The sequence below is a fragment of the Dermacentor variabilis genome, chromosome 3, assembly GCF_050947875.1.
Source record: "Dermacentor variabilis isolate Ectoservices chromosome 3, ASM5094787v1, whole genome shotgun sequence".
Lineage (NCBI taxonomy): Eukaryota > Metazoa > Arthropoda > Arachnida > Ixodida > Ixodidae > Dermacentor > Dermacentor variabilis.
Window position 1 is genome coordinate 19974035 of NC_134570.1, and position 14987 is coordinate 19989021.

The 14987-nt window shown below is 41.9% G+C and overlaps 1 protein-coding gene across 11 annotated transcripts in view; it reads right to left on the reverse strand.

The window, feature by feature from the left end:
- The window catches only part of LOC142575238 (transducin-like enhancer protein 4), a 114765-nt gene that overhangs the window by 6843 nt on the left and 92935 nt on the right, over positions 1 to 14987 (reverse strand). For all 11 annotated transcript variants that reach the window (XM_075684416.1, XM_075684414.1, XM_075684410.1 and 8 more), the window contains 5 exons: positions 6817 to 7066; positions 4438 to 4539; positions 3208 to 3353; positions 2002 to 2113; positions 603 to 685 (listed from right to left, as the gene is read on the reverse strand). In XM_075684416.1, coding sequence (XP_075540531.1) covers positions 603 to 685; positions 2002 to 2113; positions 3208 to 3353; positions 4438 to 4539; positions 6817 to 7066 — 693 coding nt within the window. The remainder of the gene's footprint in view (positions 1 to 602; positions 686 to 2001; positions 2114 to 3207; positions 3354 to 4437; positions 4540 to 6816; positions 7067 to 14987) is intronic.

The following is a 14987-nucleotide window of genomic DNA, read 5'->3' on the forward strand; positions in this document are numbered from 1 at the left end:
GCATTGTTACATAGCATTGTTACATATTTCTACTGATAACTAATAGGCCAGCATAATCCAATGCTTTGGAACTTTTTGTCCCGTCCTCTTGAACAGAGCAAAGCCACAAAAAACTGCCACGTTTAGGGAGAGAGCAATTAAAGATTGTACTTTGGTCTCAAATTTGCCAGCCAAGAAAGCCTGAGCTATAATGGTAAAGGATGAGCAAAGCAGCGGCCACACATATATCGGCATTCTGCCCAAGGTTCAATAAGTCCGAGCCAAATATACCATTTGTCCAGCTTTCTTACTGAAAACAGGTTAGTAAAACAACTTCAATAACTATTGCAGAACTTACACGGTGAGCCACATCAGTATAACCAAATGAAAGAGGCAACAGTGCCATAGCAAACATTAGTGTCCGATTGTTAGGATGCTATGTGAACAAGGGCATCAGTAACAAACAAGTTAATTAGGGACCAGCAACAGCAGCGATACACAATGAAAGCAAATCTATATGTAAGCACTGACACTAAGCCCTGGCTATTGCGCATCATACACCCTTGGTGTTTAAAATTAGAATGAGAGCTGAAAAATCCCGAACAAGAGTAAAGGAAGCTCACCCAACAGCCAGCCACTCCCCTGTGGGGCAATAGCCCAATGAGAAGATCTGCGACGTAAAGTCGTGCTGCTGCAGTTGCCGCCCCTGCACGCACAACAACATGGAAAACAATGGTTGGGAAAAGTACAGTCCATGTGAAATAATGAGGCCTGTAGGGTTCTCGCAGATCCAGGTGATTTAGTGATGTATTTTCTAATGACCACATTTTGTAAGTCACAGAAAAAAAACACAACATAGATACGAATTGAAGACACCCTTATCCTTTAAGTCATTGACCAAGTAAAGCAATCGGGACCTGCACTCATGCAGCCGGCCCACAAGCTTAAACTCTTTTGGCTTTGGTCATAAAATAAGGACCCCGGTCACCTTAGGCTTTCTTGCTTTCATAAGGACTCGCACTGAACTGAAGCCAACTGGAGAAACCAAGGAATTTCATCCTGCTCACAAGGAGTGACAAAGAAGTTCTGCTTCACGCCATGCTCCCCGCCACTCTGAGCTATAGCACTTCACTTGGCTTTAAAAGTGGTTCATTTTTAGGCAATAAGTTATGGCTATGCTGATTATCACAAGACCTTTACTCTTTACTCTCGCTCTGCCTAAATTTCATCTACATATCTCCCTCAGCCTGCCTATGAGAATGATTTATAGTGTCCACTGACGACGGAATTTCCTAGGACATTACTGTGCTATGCGCTATTAAAGAAAAATAAAAACAGGAGGAAAAGTAGGAGGAACTGACCCACAAACCGGCAATATCGCAGAATGTATAGTCAAAGTTTGATATTGACACGTGTGCTTTTCTTATCTTTCTCTGGTGAACGCTGTTCACCATCTGACAAATATCAAATGTTATCGCTCCACACAGGATGCGCCTGCATGTATCGGAAGTTTCTCTAATGTTATTGATGGTTCTATCTATTGTCTGTTGTCGCTGCACCTTCTGAGATCTGACAGTGTGCATGACGCTAATTCTATAGTACTTTCTAGAGCACTGAGGGACACCATGCGACTACTCTGGAATCTTCGATGGCTCACATATAAAAGATGATGCGCTTGACCCGCAGATCAGACTTCAACGATCGCCAACTGTGTTTGTTGATATCATTGTGCTTTGAGTGTAACTTGTTCATGTGCACAGGTTCGCCCAATAAAAACTTAGTTTTGTCATTCACAGTTTTGCTACTGTGTTCTTTACTACGAATATAACAAATTATTGGATGTAATGAAGTAAATATAGAATTTTTCTCGCTGATATTAGTACGTAACCATAATCTATGATTAAAGAAATATCGGAGATAATGAAGTCATGTTGATGTCGGATGCAACTTGGTTATAACATGATTCAACTGCGGTGATGTGCTTCTCACAAAGCACACACAAAGCACACACAAAGCACTCACCTCACGAAGGTCCCAAGAACGCACAGTGTTGTCTAGACCACCAGTCCACAGCTTGGTGCCATCACTTGAAATATCGATGCAACTTGCACCATCTGTATGCCCCTGGAACTGCCTGCATTCGAATTTGGAAGACTCAATGTATGGCAAGAGCTTTCAACCAGACACATAGCAAAAAATTGTATTTATGTATGAAAGCATTTGCTACAAAGTGCTGAAATTAGACACTGGGTTCAGCTAGTTAGAGTTGTTTACTTCTCAGTCATCTATAGCCAGTCAGCCATAACCTGAAACGGAATGTGTCTACGGAATGTTGCGATGCAGGTTCTCATTAAGATGAATTGAAGAGAACCGCAACAACTTTTTAGGCTTCTGAAGCATGCAGCTGCATGCACCACATAGAACATGCTCTTACTGAAAAAAGTTGCAGTTTCGTCCGAAAAGTGAAGCATCGATTGCAATAACAAATTAGTAGACAGCTATATGAAGTAAGGATAGTAGTTTATCAACCATATAACCTTGTAAACATTTGCTTACTAACTAAATGAACAAGCATACTGTCACTTGTGCACAAGCAAACATGAACACGTTTCACTTGATGACTGTGCGCACCCGCTGTCAAAATGCTGGAGTGAGGAAGCATGGCAGCTACCCTGCCCTCCCTACCCTGCCCTCAAAGCCTTGTGCGCGACGTAAGACGGTGTACCTCCTCACCACTTCCCTCCGTTGAGTGCGCAAGATTGAGCCGTGACCACCGGCTCACCCTCGCATGCTTTCACTCGCACACACATCATATGGCGCACGGTGACAATTTCATCGTCCTTGGACCACACAGCAACAGCGATGCCGACGGCAGTAATGCGCCTAGCCTGTCCATATAATTGCTATCACAATAAAATGTTTTTAATATGCAGTGCGAGGAGGGAGAAAGACAGCCAGCTTAGAAGGAAGTCAAAAGGTTTGTGAGGAGATTTTCAAAGCGGTGCCCTGTCATGCACAAGACATTTTCAGTTATTTCAAAAGATTCTGAAGAGTATATTTAACGTTAGTAATATAAGACGAATTAAAGGTCATACTATAAATGTAAACTGCCCCTGTGTAAATACACACAGAAACTTATTCTTTTCTTTTTCTTTGAATTTCTATTGTGCATCAAGGGGCCAATCTTTCTCCTGCTGCTAAGAGCTGGCAAATTTAGTTCTCACATACCTGACAAGCGTCTGATTGTGCAGGTCCCAGACAGCAATGTTCCCATCCGAGCAGCAGCTGAAGCAAACCTTGGAGTCGGGGCTGATGGCCAAGGCATAGCACGCAGGTGCACTTGAAGTCAGCTCAGCCTTGATTCGCGGGGTTGGCTGTGACAAGATAGGCTCAAGTCACTGCACTGCTAACATTGCACAATGGTGCCACGGTCCTGACTGAGACAGGCTACACTTTTGATAACATACAAACAGCACAGAAGATAGGACGAAACAAGCCAGGCAATACAGGTGCTATGGTGTCGTATCCAAACCAACGAGCTCAACATGTATAACTGTTCTGATGTAAGCTTCAGCAACCTCCAGAAGGTAATATATCCTCACAAATTTCAACTTAGCTGGCGTAATAATGCACAAAAACCCCTGTTGGAGTCCAAAAAGAAGTGTCAAAGAATTTTAAAAACTATGAGAAGAACTAAATTTGTATTCAATAGACTGGTTTCATGTATATCTGCGACCACGCATGATACCTGCATGTCACATCCATATTTTCCATCCACTTTGCCAATGACGCCAGCTTATAGAATTAACATTGTTCCTGGGGCTTTGTTTGAGACAATAATTGCATTGAGCTGTTAAGACAATTATTTGAGTATTGTTTTAGGAGGCTTTTTCTATGAGCCACACATGTGATTTTGTTTTCTTTTTCTCTGAATACAGGCTCAAAAAGAGGGTTTTCTATGCCTAAATATACAGTATATTTCTGTAGCACACTTATCTCATCTACATATAAAATCAAAATGAAATCATACAGTCCTAAAGTAACACCTGGGCTATGGAGACGTCATCGTAGTGGTAGGGGGGTCCCATAATATTTATCAGCACCTGGGGTTCTTTAACGCACATTATATCTAAGCACACGAGTATTTTTGCATTTCATCTCCACTAAAATGCAGCTGCAATGGCCATGAATCAAACCCACAAGCTCATGCTCAGTAGCAGAAAACCACAGCCACTGGGGCAGGTTTTCGTACCTTCATACTCACTGGCGCTGAAACCAGCAAATACAATTCCTATAGTTCTACAATATACTTTGGCCCATCATTCATTTAAAGCGCAATACACACTCTTGTTTAACTTAGAACAAGAGATGAAAAATCTGTGTGACACGACAACTTATATTTAGTGTGCAACACATTCTTGGTTGCTCATCAGAGATAAGCTTTAACAGTGCACTTACCGCACCCAGATCCCAGATACAAATGGTACTAGCTTCCCCACCCACGATGAGTGTTCTCCCATCAGGAAGAAGCTTGCAGGAGCGGATGTAATTGTCCCTTTGCTGCAACACACAGAGACATACGAGCTATGACAACCATGCTGCACAGTATAGTCCTACGAATAAATTCTGCCTAAACACAGTCTTCACTTTGAATTGTATGAAGTGAAACATGTAACTTTTGAATAGGCAGCATCAAGTTTACATAGCATGCAAGATAAGCAGAGAGGAGAGAAGGAGAGATACTGCTGACTGAATTTTAACGATAGTTTAACAAGCACCCAAACAGACGCAATAATGCTTTCATGACTAGCTAAACAGCTTTTGCAACATCCAGTTTCACATCTGAAAACATGCCGCCAATATCCCCGAACTTTCTGTAATCTTTTTCAGCAGTCTAGAATCCTATTTCATCAAGCCCATTCTTTCTAGCTGGAGGAAAATGGCACAAACACAAGAAATGAAGTAAGTTTGCTGAAGTTGCAAAATGATGTTGTCTGTATACATCAGCTATCAGCACATACAACTCTGCAGCCCAGCTCTAATTGTTGCTGAATCATCAGCTTTTTATTTACATTTTACACGCAGTCCACACAAACTCAGAAACTTTGCCTAATACATTATGTTGAGCACGACCTAGAACATTATTGAAGTCTTCAGCACACTTGGCCATTGTAGTGTAGTGGCACAAAACCGAAACAGGATATCACAGCAATCAAATGCACTTTTATAGTGAAACACAGCAGCGAGTTTCCCTGAACCAGTATTGCAACCTATTGAAAAGTGTGAATGGGTAAAGCTATTCACTTTTTCCTCAGGTGATCTTGCTCTTGCTGTTGGAAACGTTAAATGGGTCCTGAACCAATCCTCAGGCTTGGTGAAAAAATGCAGTCCGGGGATAGCATACGTTGCTATGAACATATGGCCAAATTTTGTAGTCATGCGTGGTACATGAAGCTCGCAAGCAGAGTGCAAATTGGCCTTATTTTCAAGCACTGTCTTTTCAAACGAGGCCTTCTCTTCACTTACTTCAAAGCTGCCGCCGGCTTACATATGTCGTCATATGCAAGATTCTCATAGACGGCTGCCATTAGCTTATATCTGACTTCAATCAAGAAGGGTTTTTGGATCTGTCAGCTTCTTTCTATTGTTACTGCCAATATTTATTGATGTAGTTTATTAAACGGGCAGAAGTAAGCAACAATCTGCTATTACATTTTGGTAAGAATTAAATACTTCTGGAAGAAGCTGAATATCGTCTGCTCATGCTCGGTTGCACTTAGGGATTAAACATGATCTGAAGTGAAGGCGCTAAAATGACGGAGGACAAAGAAGAAACACACACACGCACAGGGCGCCTCATAGTGAAGAGCCCGATGCACAAGAAATATACGACGTTAGGATGGATAGTTGGGCGTGTTGGTTAAGCATGATCTGAAGTGAAGGCGCTAAAATGACGGAGGACAAAGAAGAAACACACACACGCACAGGGCGTGTGTTTGTGTGTGTTTCTTCTTTGCCTTCCGTCATTTTAGCGCCTTCACTTCAGATCATGCTTAACCAACACGCCCAACTATCCATCCTAGGGATTAAACTTTTGCCACACTGATTGTTGGTGCCATGGCCATCAGGTCTCGCTAAGTTCAACTTGTTCTGCACACTCAACTAGCCTCGAACCACGTGAAAGAATATAAGACGACACACACACTCGCCAGCATGCGCTCACTTCTGGTCACTCCTGGCTAGACACCTTTGCAGTTGCAGGTATTAATTCGTATTGAGCTATTGACAGCACTTTAAAATGCACAAGTTGGTTGGGGCTACTGCTTCAATATGCACAAGTAGGTCGTGGTTACTATCCATCGGTCCAGCTGGTGCAGGGCAAAGCCGGAACGCACCACGTAGCACGGTCAGACTGGAGCATATGTGCACGAGCGTGTAGTCTATCCCTGTCTTGCATAAAGCAAATTCTGTGCATACAACCGCACTGCACTATAACCACGTTTGGTGCGTCGCATACGCCAAAATTGGAAATAGTGGCGTCTACGTGAACATCCGAAATCAAATTTGAACTGCGCGCCACGGTGACATTAAGGAGAAGGAGCATTGTGGGCATGTACCGCTCCGCTGTAGCCTTCACAGTGCAAAGCATTGAAGAAGCAGCAGGAACACTGCGAAGGGGATCACAAGCTGTCTTTGACTGCGAATAACTCCACTTATGCTGAACGCATTGAAGTACTTTTTGTGGCAAAGTATTTCTGAAATAGTCTATTTTAACTTCAAATGCATTTCTCGACTTCAATAAATATAGGTTCAGGGCCCCTTTAAACCAGTACTTACCAGACAGTCAAGCTGTGAAACAGGACTCTTGGATCCTGGTTGACTTATGTCCCAGACCTTGACGCATCCTTTGCCCCCCGTGTAGACATATTTGGTGGGACTCGAGATTGTCACCGCACACACCACTTCACCATGCGACAGCGTGTTGATCTGCCGTGCATGCCGTGGAATGCCAGCACCCATAAGCGCATCTGGTGGGAATGGGACTGGCTGCATCTGTCCCTCTGCACTCACATGGAACGAATAGGCCCTGTGCAAAAGATTGTACATGGAGAGGTTAATTTTCAGGAAACTGAGAAGGCTGGAGCTTTCCAGCATAAGAAGTTCAACTTCACAGTATCATTTAAGATTGAGCACTACTTTTACAAATGCGTACCACTTTCACATCAGTATGATAGATAATGCATTGTGCAACTTTTGTGATTGCAACAAGGCCATAGCACATATCGTCATCTAGTGCCCTTGTTTTGATGATGAGACGGTTTTTGCATGCTGCTTTAAGTTGAATAGATGACAGATCATTCACAGACGGAAATATGTGAAGAGCATGAGTTCAACCATCATGAGCACAGAAAGCCACCAGAGCTGTGTTGCATGTTTTAATGACTGCGCTCTGTGACCAACTCTTAATGCAGTGTGAATGCTGTTGTGTGAGAACATGCATCACTGCAGTAATGAGCATGATAAGTGCCATAACTATGCACATTCGCACATAAATGTACTCACGAAATTACTAATTCCAGAGATGTCAGCTTTAATGTAAGTCAGAGTTGGTTAGTCTAGTGGATAAGTGTAAGCACAAGTGAGTGTGGGTGAGTGCCACTATAGGCAAGTATGAGTGAATGTATACCTTTATAAAATATTAGTTAGGGTGTGAACGGTTCCTAATATTGATTCACACACCATTGATGGTGAATACATGCATGTGAATGGAAGGCACTTGAGTTTTCAAGTTCCCAGCACATACCATACCAGAAGCAAATGGAGAGTTTCATAACTTTGAAAACAGTTGTGTATCTTAAATAGGCACAGACGCTGATGGTGCTTGCCACTTTGGTATGTTGTGCTTATACTCCATTCTGACAGGCGATTTTAATGACACTTCGAGTGAGTGCAGTTTGCCCCGCTGAGTGCCACTTTGGTGGCGGGCTGCTAGACAGCAAAACAAAGTGTTATCCAGGATTGATGACAATGACAATCTATGAAGCCAAATTGCTTAATATGGTTCTCGGCATTTTGAGTATTGAAAACAGTTACTGTTTTGTTACATTTACAATAACTTTTGCACTAAAAATAGAAATGATATAATATTGCTAATATGCCTATTCATATTAAGCCAATTCAAGCAAGGAACATATCCAAAATCTACACAGTCAAAATGGCAGACTCCGTGGATGATTTGATGGGTGCCAAAAATGAATGTTTCAAGCTTGCTTTGGTTCCACTGATGTCACGGGAATGCTCACACATATTAAATTACAGAAAGAGGCCTCTGAATTAGTGCCAAGTCTGCATTGAGTATTTCTTTATTTATTTTTGAAGCACTGCTATTGAGCCTACACCTTTCGGTTTAACGAATGTACTCACTGGCAATTGTGCACTATATAGCAAGTGCCACTAAACCTTCAAATCTGACAGACTGCAAATGACACTAACAGCGAAGTGTACTCACTCAAAGTGATGTTAAATTTGGCCGTCTGACTTGGGTATTAGATAGCTGATGGTTAAATAGTTAGACATCAATGGTTGCTAATGATGTCTCTTCATTTATATTACCCTGCTAATAAAAAATGCCAAGTAATCGTTCATTGCCATCCTTCAAAGCAAAAGGACTGCTGTGAGCTAATGCAACAAGCTTACATGTCCTTGCAGTTGTTCTCTAGATTTACATTTTCACAAGCCAGAGTACATGTTCTTTGGTCTTACCCATAATATGTGGGGTAAAAGCCATATTTAATGCTCTACCAGTACTACTTACTAACTTATTAAATCCTGTGATAAAAAATATGATCTTATGTGCCCAAAATTTATTTAGAACATGTAAATGTGCTGGAGCCTCAAGGAACTCAAATTTTTAAGAACGTACATCTGTCGAAGGGTTAAAAATTTTGCTAAAATTCTCATATTTTAAGTATTTTTGGCTAACTTGAGAAACTGGTCATTTCTAATCAACAATACAACTTTTTAAGGTTGAGGTCATTCACACCAGCTAAAGACCCATTAGTTAATCCTTTCAGAGTCAATGACGTAAATATACGGCACCGCGGACAAGTCCAAAATGGTCGATGCTGTACATTTATGGTGCCATCTGTATGTTTAAAAGGCGGGCCTATTTCCTAATTTTTTCTTTTCTGGCATGTGCTGCCACTATGTGGGAACACAGGAAATTTTTTTCTCACGCCTCCCTCTCTCGGTTTTTGTGGCATGGTTTGTTTTCAAGCTAGTTTCCTCCGGCGCGTTTATATACTACCACGCGCCCTTTGGCCTGCGCACAGGCGGGCAGCGGTTTGGGTTTTGTTCTGCGGGTGATTTCAGCTCTTGCGCTCGCAAAACTGATGGCTATCTTGTTACTAATCGCTCAAAGGGCGACCGCCTGTTTCTCGCTCGTTTAGTGCTCACAGGGGTGCACATAGGAAGGATGCCGCGTGCATGCATTTCCTTTTCTTTTCTTTCTTCTTTTTTGGAAATGCATGAAAACTAATTGCCTTTGGTTGGCAATAAGATGAAGATGTGTATAACAGCTGTGTCTTACCAGCACTCATGAATGGGGCAGAAATCTGGAGGCTTATGAAAAGGGTTCTACTTAAATTGAGGACGATGCAAGGAGCTATGGAAAGAAGAATGACGGGTGTAACATCAAGGGATGAGAAAAGAGCAGATTGGGTGAGGGAACAAACGCGAGTTAATGACATCGTAGTTGAAATCAAGAAAAAGAAATGGGCATGGGCAGGACATGTAATGAGGAGGGAAGATAACCGATGGTCATTAAGGATTACGGAATGGATTCCAAGGGAAGGGAAGCATAGCAGGGGGCGGCAGAAAGTTAGGTGGGCGGATGAGATTAAGAAATTTGCAGGGACAACATGGCCACAACTAGTACATGACTGGGGTAGTTGGAGAAGTATGGGAGAGGCCTTTGCCCTGCAGTGGGCGTAACCAGGATGATGATGATGATGATGGTGGTGGTGGTGGTGGTGGTGGTGGTGGTGGTGGTGGTGGTGGTGGTGATGATAATGATTAAGGTTAGCGGACGTTTGTCGCACGGTTTGCTTCTTTGACGGGCACACAACCACACAATTTTCTTGAGGGTGCTCACCTACGCAGTTCAATTACGCTATGGACGTAAATATTAGTGTAAGAGCAGGAACATTTGAGACTTGCAAAATATTCTCATGTGCGCATTTTCTAAGCCTGGAACTATGTGTATAACAATGCATCAAATTTTTAATTTTTGTAAGTTTATTTCCTTTTTTTATTGTTGTTATTCACGAATAAACAGTATATACCAACGAAAAGTATTTTTTTCTCACTTTACGGTCACCCTAGAAAAATTATGGCAAATTTTTTTCGAAATAGGTCCCTCAGAAGAATTGGAATCTGCAATTAAAAAAATCAACCCTGGGCAGTCGCATATGGCAAAAAAAATCGACCGTGAAAGGGTTAAACAAGCCCTTCACGGCCTCACAGTACTGTAGTGCCTTCTCATTATGACCCTCAAATTACATGAAATACTGAAATTATGAATGACAATTCTGTGCAACAAGATGCTGTGGAGACCGATTATTTACAGCATATCTACATCTCTCCAAGCTTTGAATACTTAAGAAAGGCATGCAAAGCCTATACAAAGTAGTATTCTGTATGAACATTCACAGTATTGGTATAAACTTTGGCAGCCTTAAAGGGCCCCTCACTAGGCCCCATAGCAAATTTTAGTTATACGCTGGAAGTTATGTGTCCTCACATGTTCTGCCGTAAAAATGTTTCAAATCGGCTCATTAATAGTCGATTCTGTATAAATAACCGAACAGTTTAATGGTGGAACATTTCAGTGCCACGAACCTATGAATTCAGAAGGCAAGCTCCACTACATAGCGAGACTCGCCAAGTCTAGCCTCCGCAAGCGAAATTCCTTCCTTTCATTCTCTCATACTGGACCTTGTGGATCGCGTGACACTTATGTCACGTCGTCACCTTCATTTTTTTCTCCTCGCTTTCTTTCTTTTTTTTTCTGACGCTGCGCTTTTTCGCTGACGGAGTTGCACGCAAGCTGTCGTCGTTTCGTGCAGCGCACAATTTTGTGCGCTGTGCACAAGCACACATGACTGGCGGTATAGTTCAGTGCTACACGAATACTGAGGCAGAATAAGCAGATCACAGAGTATGATCACGCGCTTGAACACTGTAGAAAATGGCATAGTTTCGATACCTGCGCACGTGACTGCACGACTGTGGGAACAAGCAGACGAAGCGAATGTACATCTCTCTTGCTTCGGTGCAAAGTAAAACAAAAAACATGCAGACATTCCATTTGTGTGTTTTACTATTTCTCTAAACTTCAATTTGTCAATTCAAGCAACAGATCGCACAAATAACAGATGTTGCCTTGAATAATTCTTGAAGTCTCGTGTCACCAGGACCGACGTCACAGTGTAGTCACGAGTACATAGGTGCAGGGACACGGGTACGTCACCGTCCGGCTTGAAACGCGGTTGCCGCAAGGGAAAGAAAAAACGGCGTTCAGATTGAAATTTCAGACCTTTCCGCGATGCGCAGCAATGTGATTCTTTGCAAATACGATTGTTAGCATGCATTGTATGCTCTGCGCTTGTCAGCTCAAAATGGTCTGACCTGGTGAGGGACCTTTTAAGGGAGGACAGAGTCTTTAGGCCCAAAAATTTACAAAACGTTTAGTTTTGTAAAATTTCATTTTTGGAGTCTCCATCTCTTATTATATGCAAAGTTTTGTATTTGAAGTGTCTACATTTCAGCCACAATATATTAATCTTAAGGTTGATTTTATAAAGCTGATTAATTTTAAAGATGACTGGTATGTTTTCTCCATTTTCTCAAAACACTAATTTTGCACACCCAGCAAACCTTTAACTAGGATATATAAGTACCTATCGAAGATAGAAAAATAACTATTCTTGCATCATGAAGCTAGATGGCTGAAGCACACAACATAGGGAGAATATTTTTAAAATGTTTGTTTTAGGGTTCTTAAATTTTGTATTTTGTGTGACCCCTGCATGACCATTTTGAAAACACTGGAGTTCAGTGTGCTCTAAAGCCAGAAATAATGACCCAATCCTAAAGGTGCTTCCATGATCATGTGTTTTGTGCTTTGAAGTATTGATCCATGTGCCATATGCACATTTTTGTGCAATGGTTATTTGTACAGTGTTCTAAAAACAAGTCTTTTTCTTTATTATCTCATGAAGTAATAAACCTACAGAAAAAAAAATAATATAATTTTTAGAAGAAGAAGAGAATAATAAACAAGCATCTACACTTCTATCAAATCTGGTCCAAAAATAAAGGAAGATAACTTTAAAATCCATGTCCCCATTTAAGCAAACATTGAGCAGGCACAGCAAATGCAGAACACAAATTTAATACTCAAAAATGTAAACAAAAACATTACATTTGCACTTCCTTGCAAGTGTGTGAACCCTGTTGTGAAGTTGGTGCTCCATGGCTGGCCTCATTTGGAAATAGAAATGAGCTTAATGAAGCAAAGAGCTGCAAAGTATGTGACTTTAAGAGACAGTCAAATTCAGATGAAACTAATTATCATGTTCGCCTTAAATCTAAGTTTGCTTTCCATCAAAACTCCTAATATGAATGTTTTAATTTATGCACAATCTTGGCTGAGAACTTCTGGAAGTGTCCATGCTAACATGCTGTCAGTGTGATCTTGAACCCCCATCCAGAATAAAAAGAAAAAATTGCACATCCAAAAGAGTAACTACAGTTAGCTAGTTGGGAAAGCATTAAGCTCAAATTATCCTTACTTACTCACCTTTAAAAGCTATCAACAAGATGAAGGGTCAAGCAAGTTGGTAATCCAAATGAAACATTATGCATGCATGAGTGCAATTGAAAACAGGGCTCACTTGCATTGTTTTTACTGCGCTTCCTTCTTCATTATAAAGTCTGGAATATCTTCCTTTTTTTCTTTGGAAATAAACATCCATAGCCAAGCATGCTCAATTTCTCCCCATACTTAAATCTGTAAGGCAAATTTTAAGCAAAAACTTGTTTTGGACTGCTGAATATACTACTGAGACGAGATCACCAAAGCGAAAGCGACTGTCCTATGGTAGCAGCTAAAATATTGGTGAGGAACTGGGTCTGGACTTCTGTATTAATGAAGCTCAATCATCTGTATATAGAGCCCAAAGGTCCCTATATAAAAGATATCCTTATATAAGAGTTGCACGTTTACTTATTGTCCGAGTAGTGGTACAGTATACTAGCTGGAATGGCACATGAAGGATGCCTTTACTCTGTCTCACCAACTGTGCGCAGAGGATCAAAAGCTATGGCTCGCATCAACCGATCCAAGACTGGATCTAGCTGCAAGCCTCACACAAGGGAGGTGGATCTGCCCACTGTGCACTAGTCCTTCTAAGACTTTTCCATTCAGCTCGTCTGGTGCAGGTAGGGAGTAGTGATGGGCGATGGATGAACACCTCATCTGGTTCTCGTTCCAGGTTAGCTGACACTGCCGATAACCTTCAGTGTAGAGAATGGAAGACAAGCTATGGCCTCAGAAGACGCAGTACATGCTGCCACTTTGTGACCATGGTTAGAATTCCGATTCCTTGGAGTGGTGCAAACCACTTCAAGTCCACAAAGTGGTCAGCTCTTTTACGCTACTGGTATTAATTGCAATGTTGCTGAATCGGGAGGTAGTGAGCATAGTGACTAGTGCTGCCTTTCTTTCAGAAACAAAAGGTATGGAGAAATACCCTGCATTTATGCACCTCATGAAGAGAATTTCCTATTGTTACAGTCAGCCTTTCCTTTCTCCTATCAGCTTCATCTCACCTATGCAAAGAGGCTCGTGGAACAAACAGACACCGGGGCCCTTTCAGGAGTGCCTTGAAAAGGTCAAGACTGAGGTGCACCAAGACGAAATAAAGCACTCCCAATGCAGATTGCAACAAAACCGGGCCTTTTATTTTTCAAGTGAAATTTACAGGGTGTCTTTCTTGGTCCACGGCCTCTTTCATGCCTTACAGCTGGCCTCATGCACCTAAAAAGCTCAAGCTCGTATTCACCGAGAACCTCTTCAACCTGACTCGGAACAGGCGATCAAGCAGGCTGGCTCATCTGCAAGATTTCAAACAACGACCCTTCACTCACAGTGCAATGCATTGTTGACCTGTACAATTCCAATTGTCATGCGGCTTATAAAGCTCCAATGCAGTCAAAGCTTGTCAAAGCACACCTTTGCAAAGCACCAGAATAATTCCTTGAGGAACAATGCTGAATCAATAATATTAAAACTGGTGCAGTTACATAAAGCAATGCTGGACTACCAAGTCAGAAGCAAAACTACGGCTTAAAGGGGCACTAAAGGCAAATATTAAGTCTAGCTAAAATGATAGATCAGTGCTTGAGAATATCTAAGGTGTCACTATTATCGCGAACAGAGGCTTATTAATCGAGAAACTGAGGTAGATGCAGGACATGATTAGAGACTCCCCCGGGACATTGAAGTACTTGCCCGATGACGAAAGCACTCCTCAATTCTGTCACTAGTACTAAGCCACTCTTTGCAAAAAACATGATTACAAGACGAAATAAAATGCTACTTGTCCAGTTCTGTTTCATTTTTAGAAAAAGGAACTCATCGAAGTTACCCTTGACAACAACGAGGGCGGTTGAAAGGCTACGTTTTCGCTCGACTCTGCGCCGCCCAGGCTTTCGTGTTACAGAAGTTTCGTTATCGCGTAGTGCTGCGCTGGTTTTGCTGGCTCGCGAAACTTGCACAAACTTCCAAGTAGCAGAGAATTCAGCCTCCATGTTATGTCGTGGGATGCCTAAACTGTCTATGCTACTTGACCAAAAAGCAGCTGCAGCGGTGAATGCACCGCTCTGTCTTGGCTCGGTGCTGCCATCTGTCGGATGCTGTTTTACTCACCGACGGCAGCAAAGGG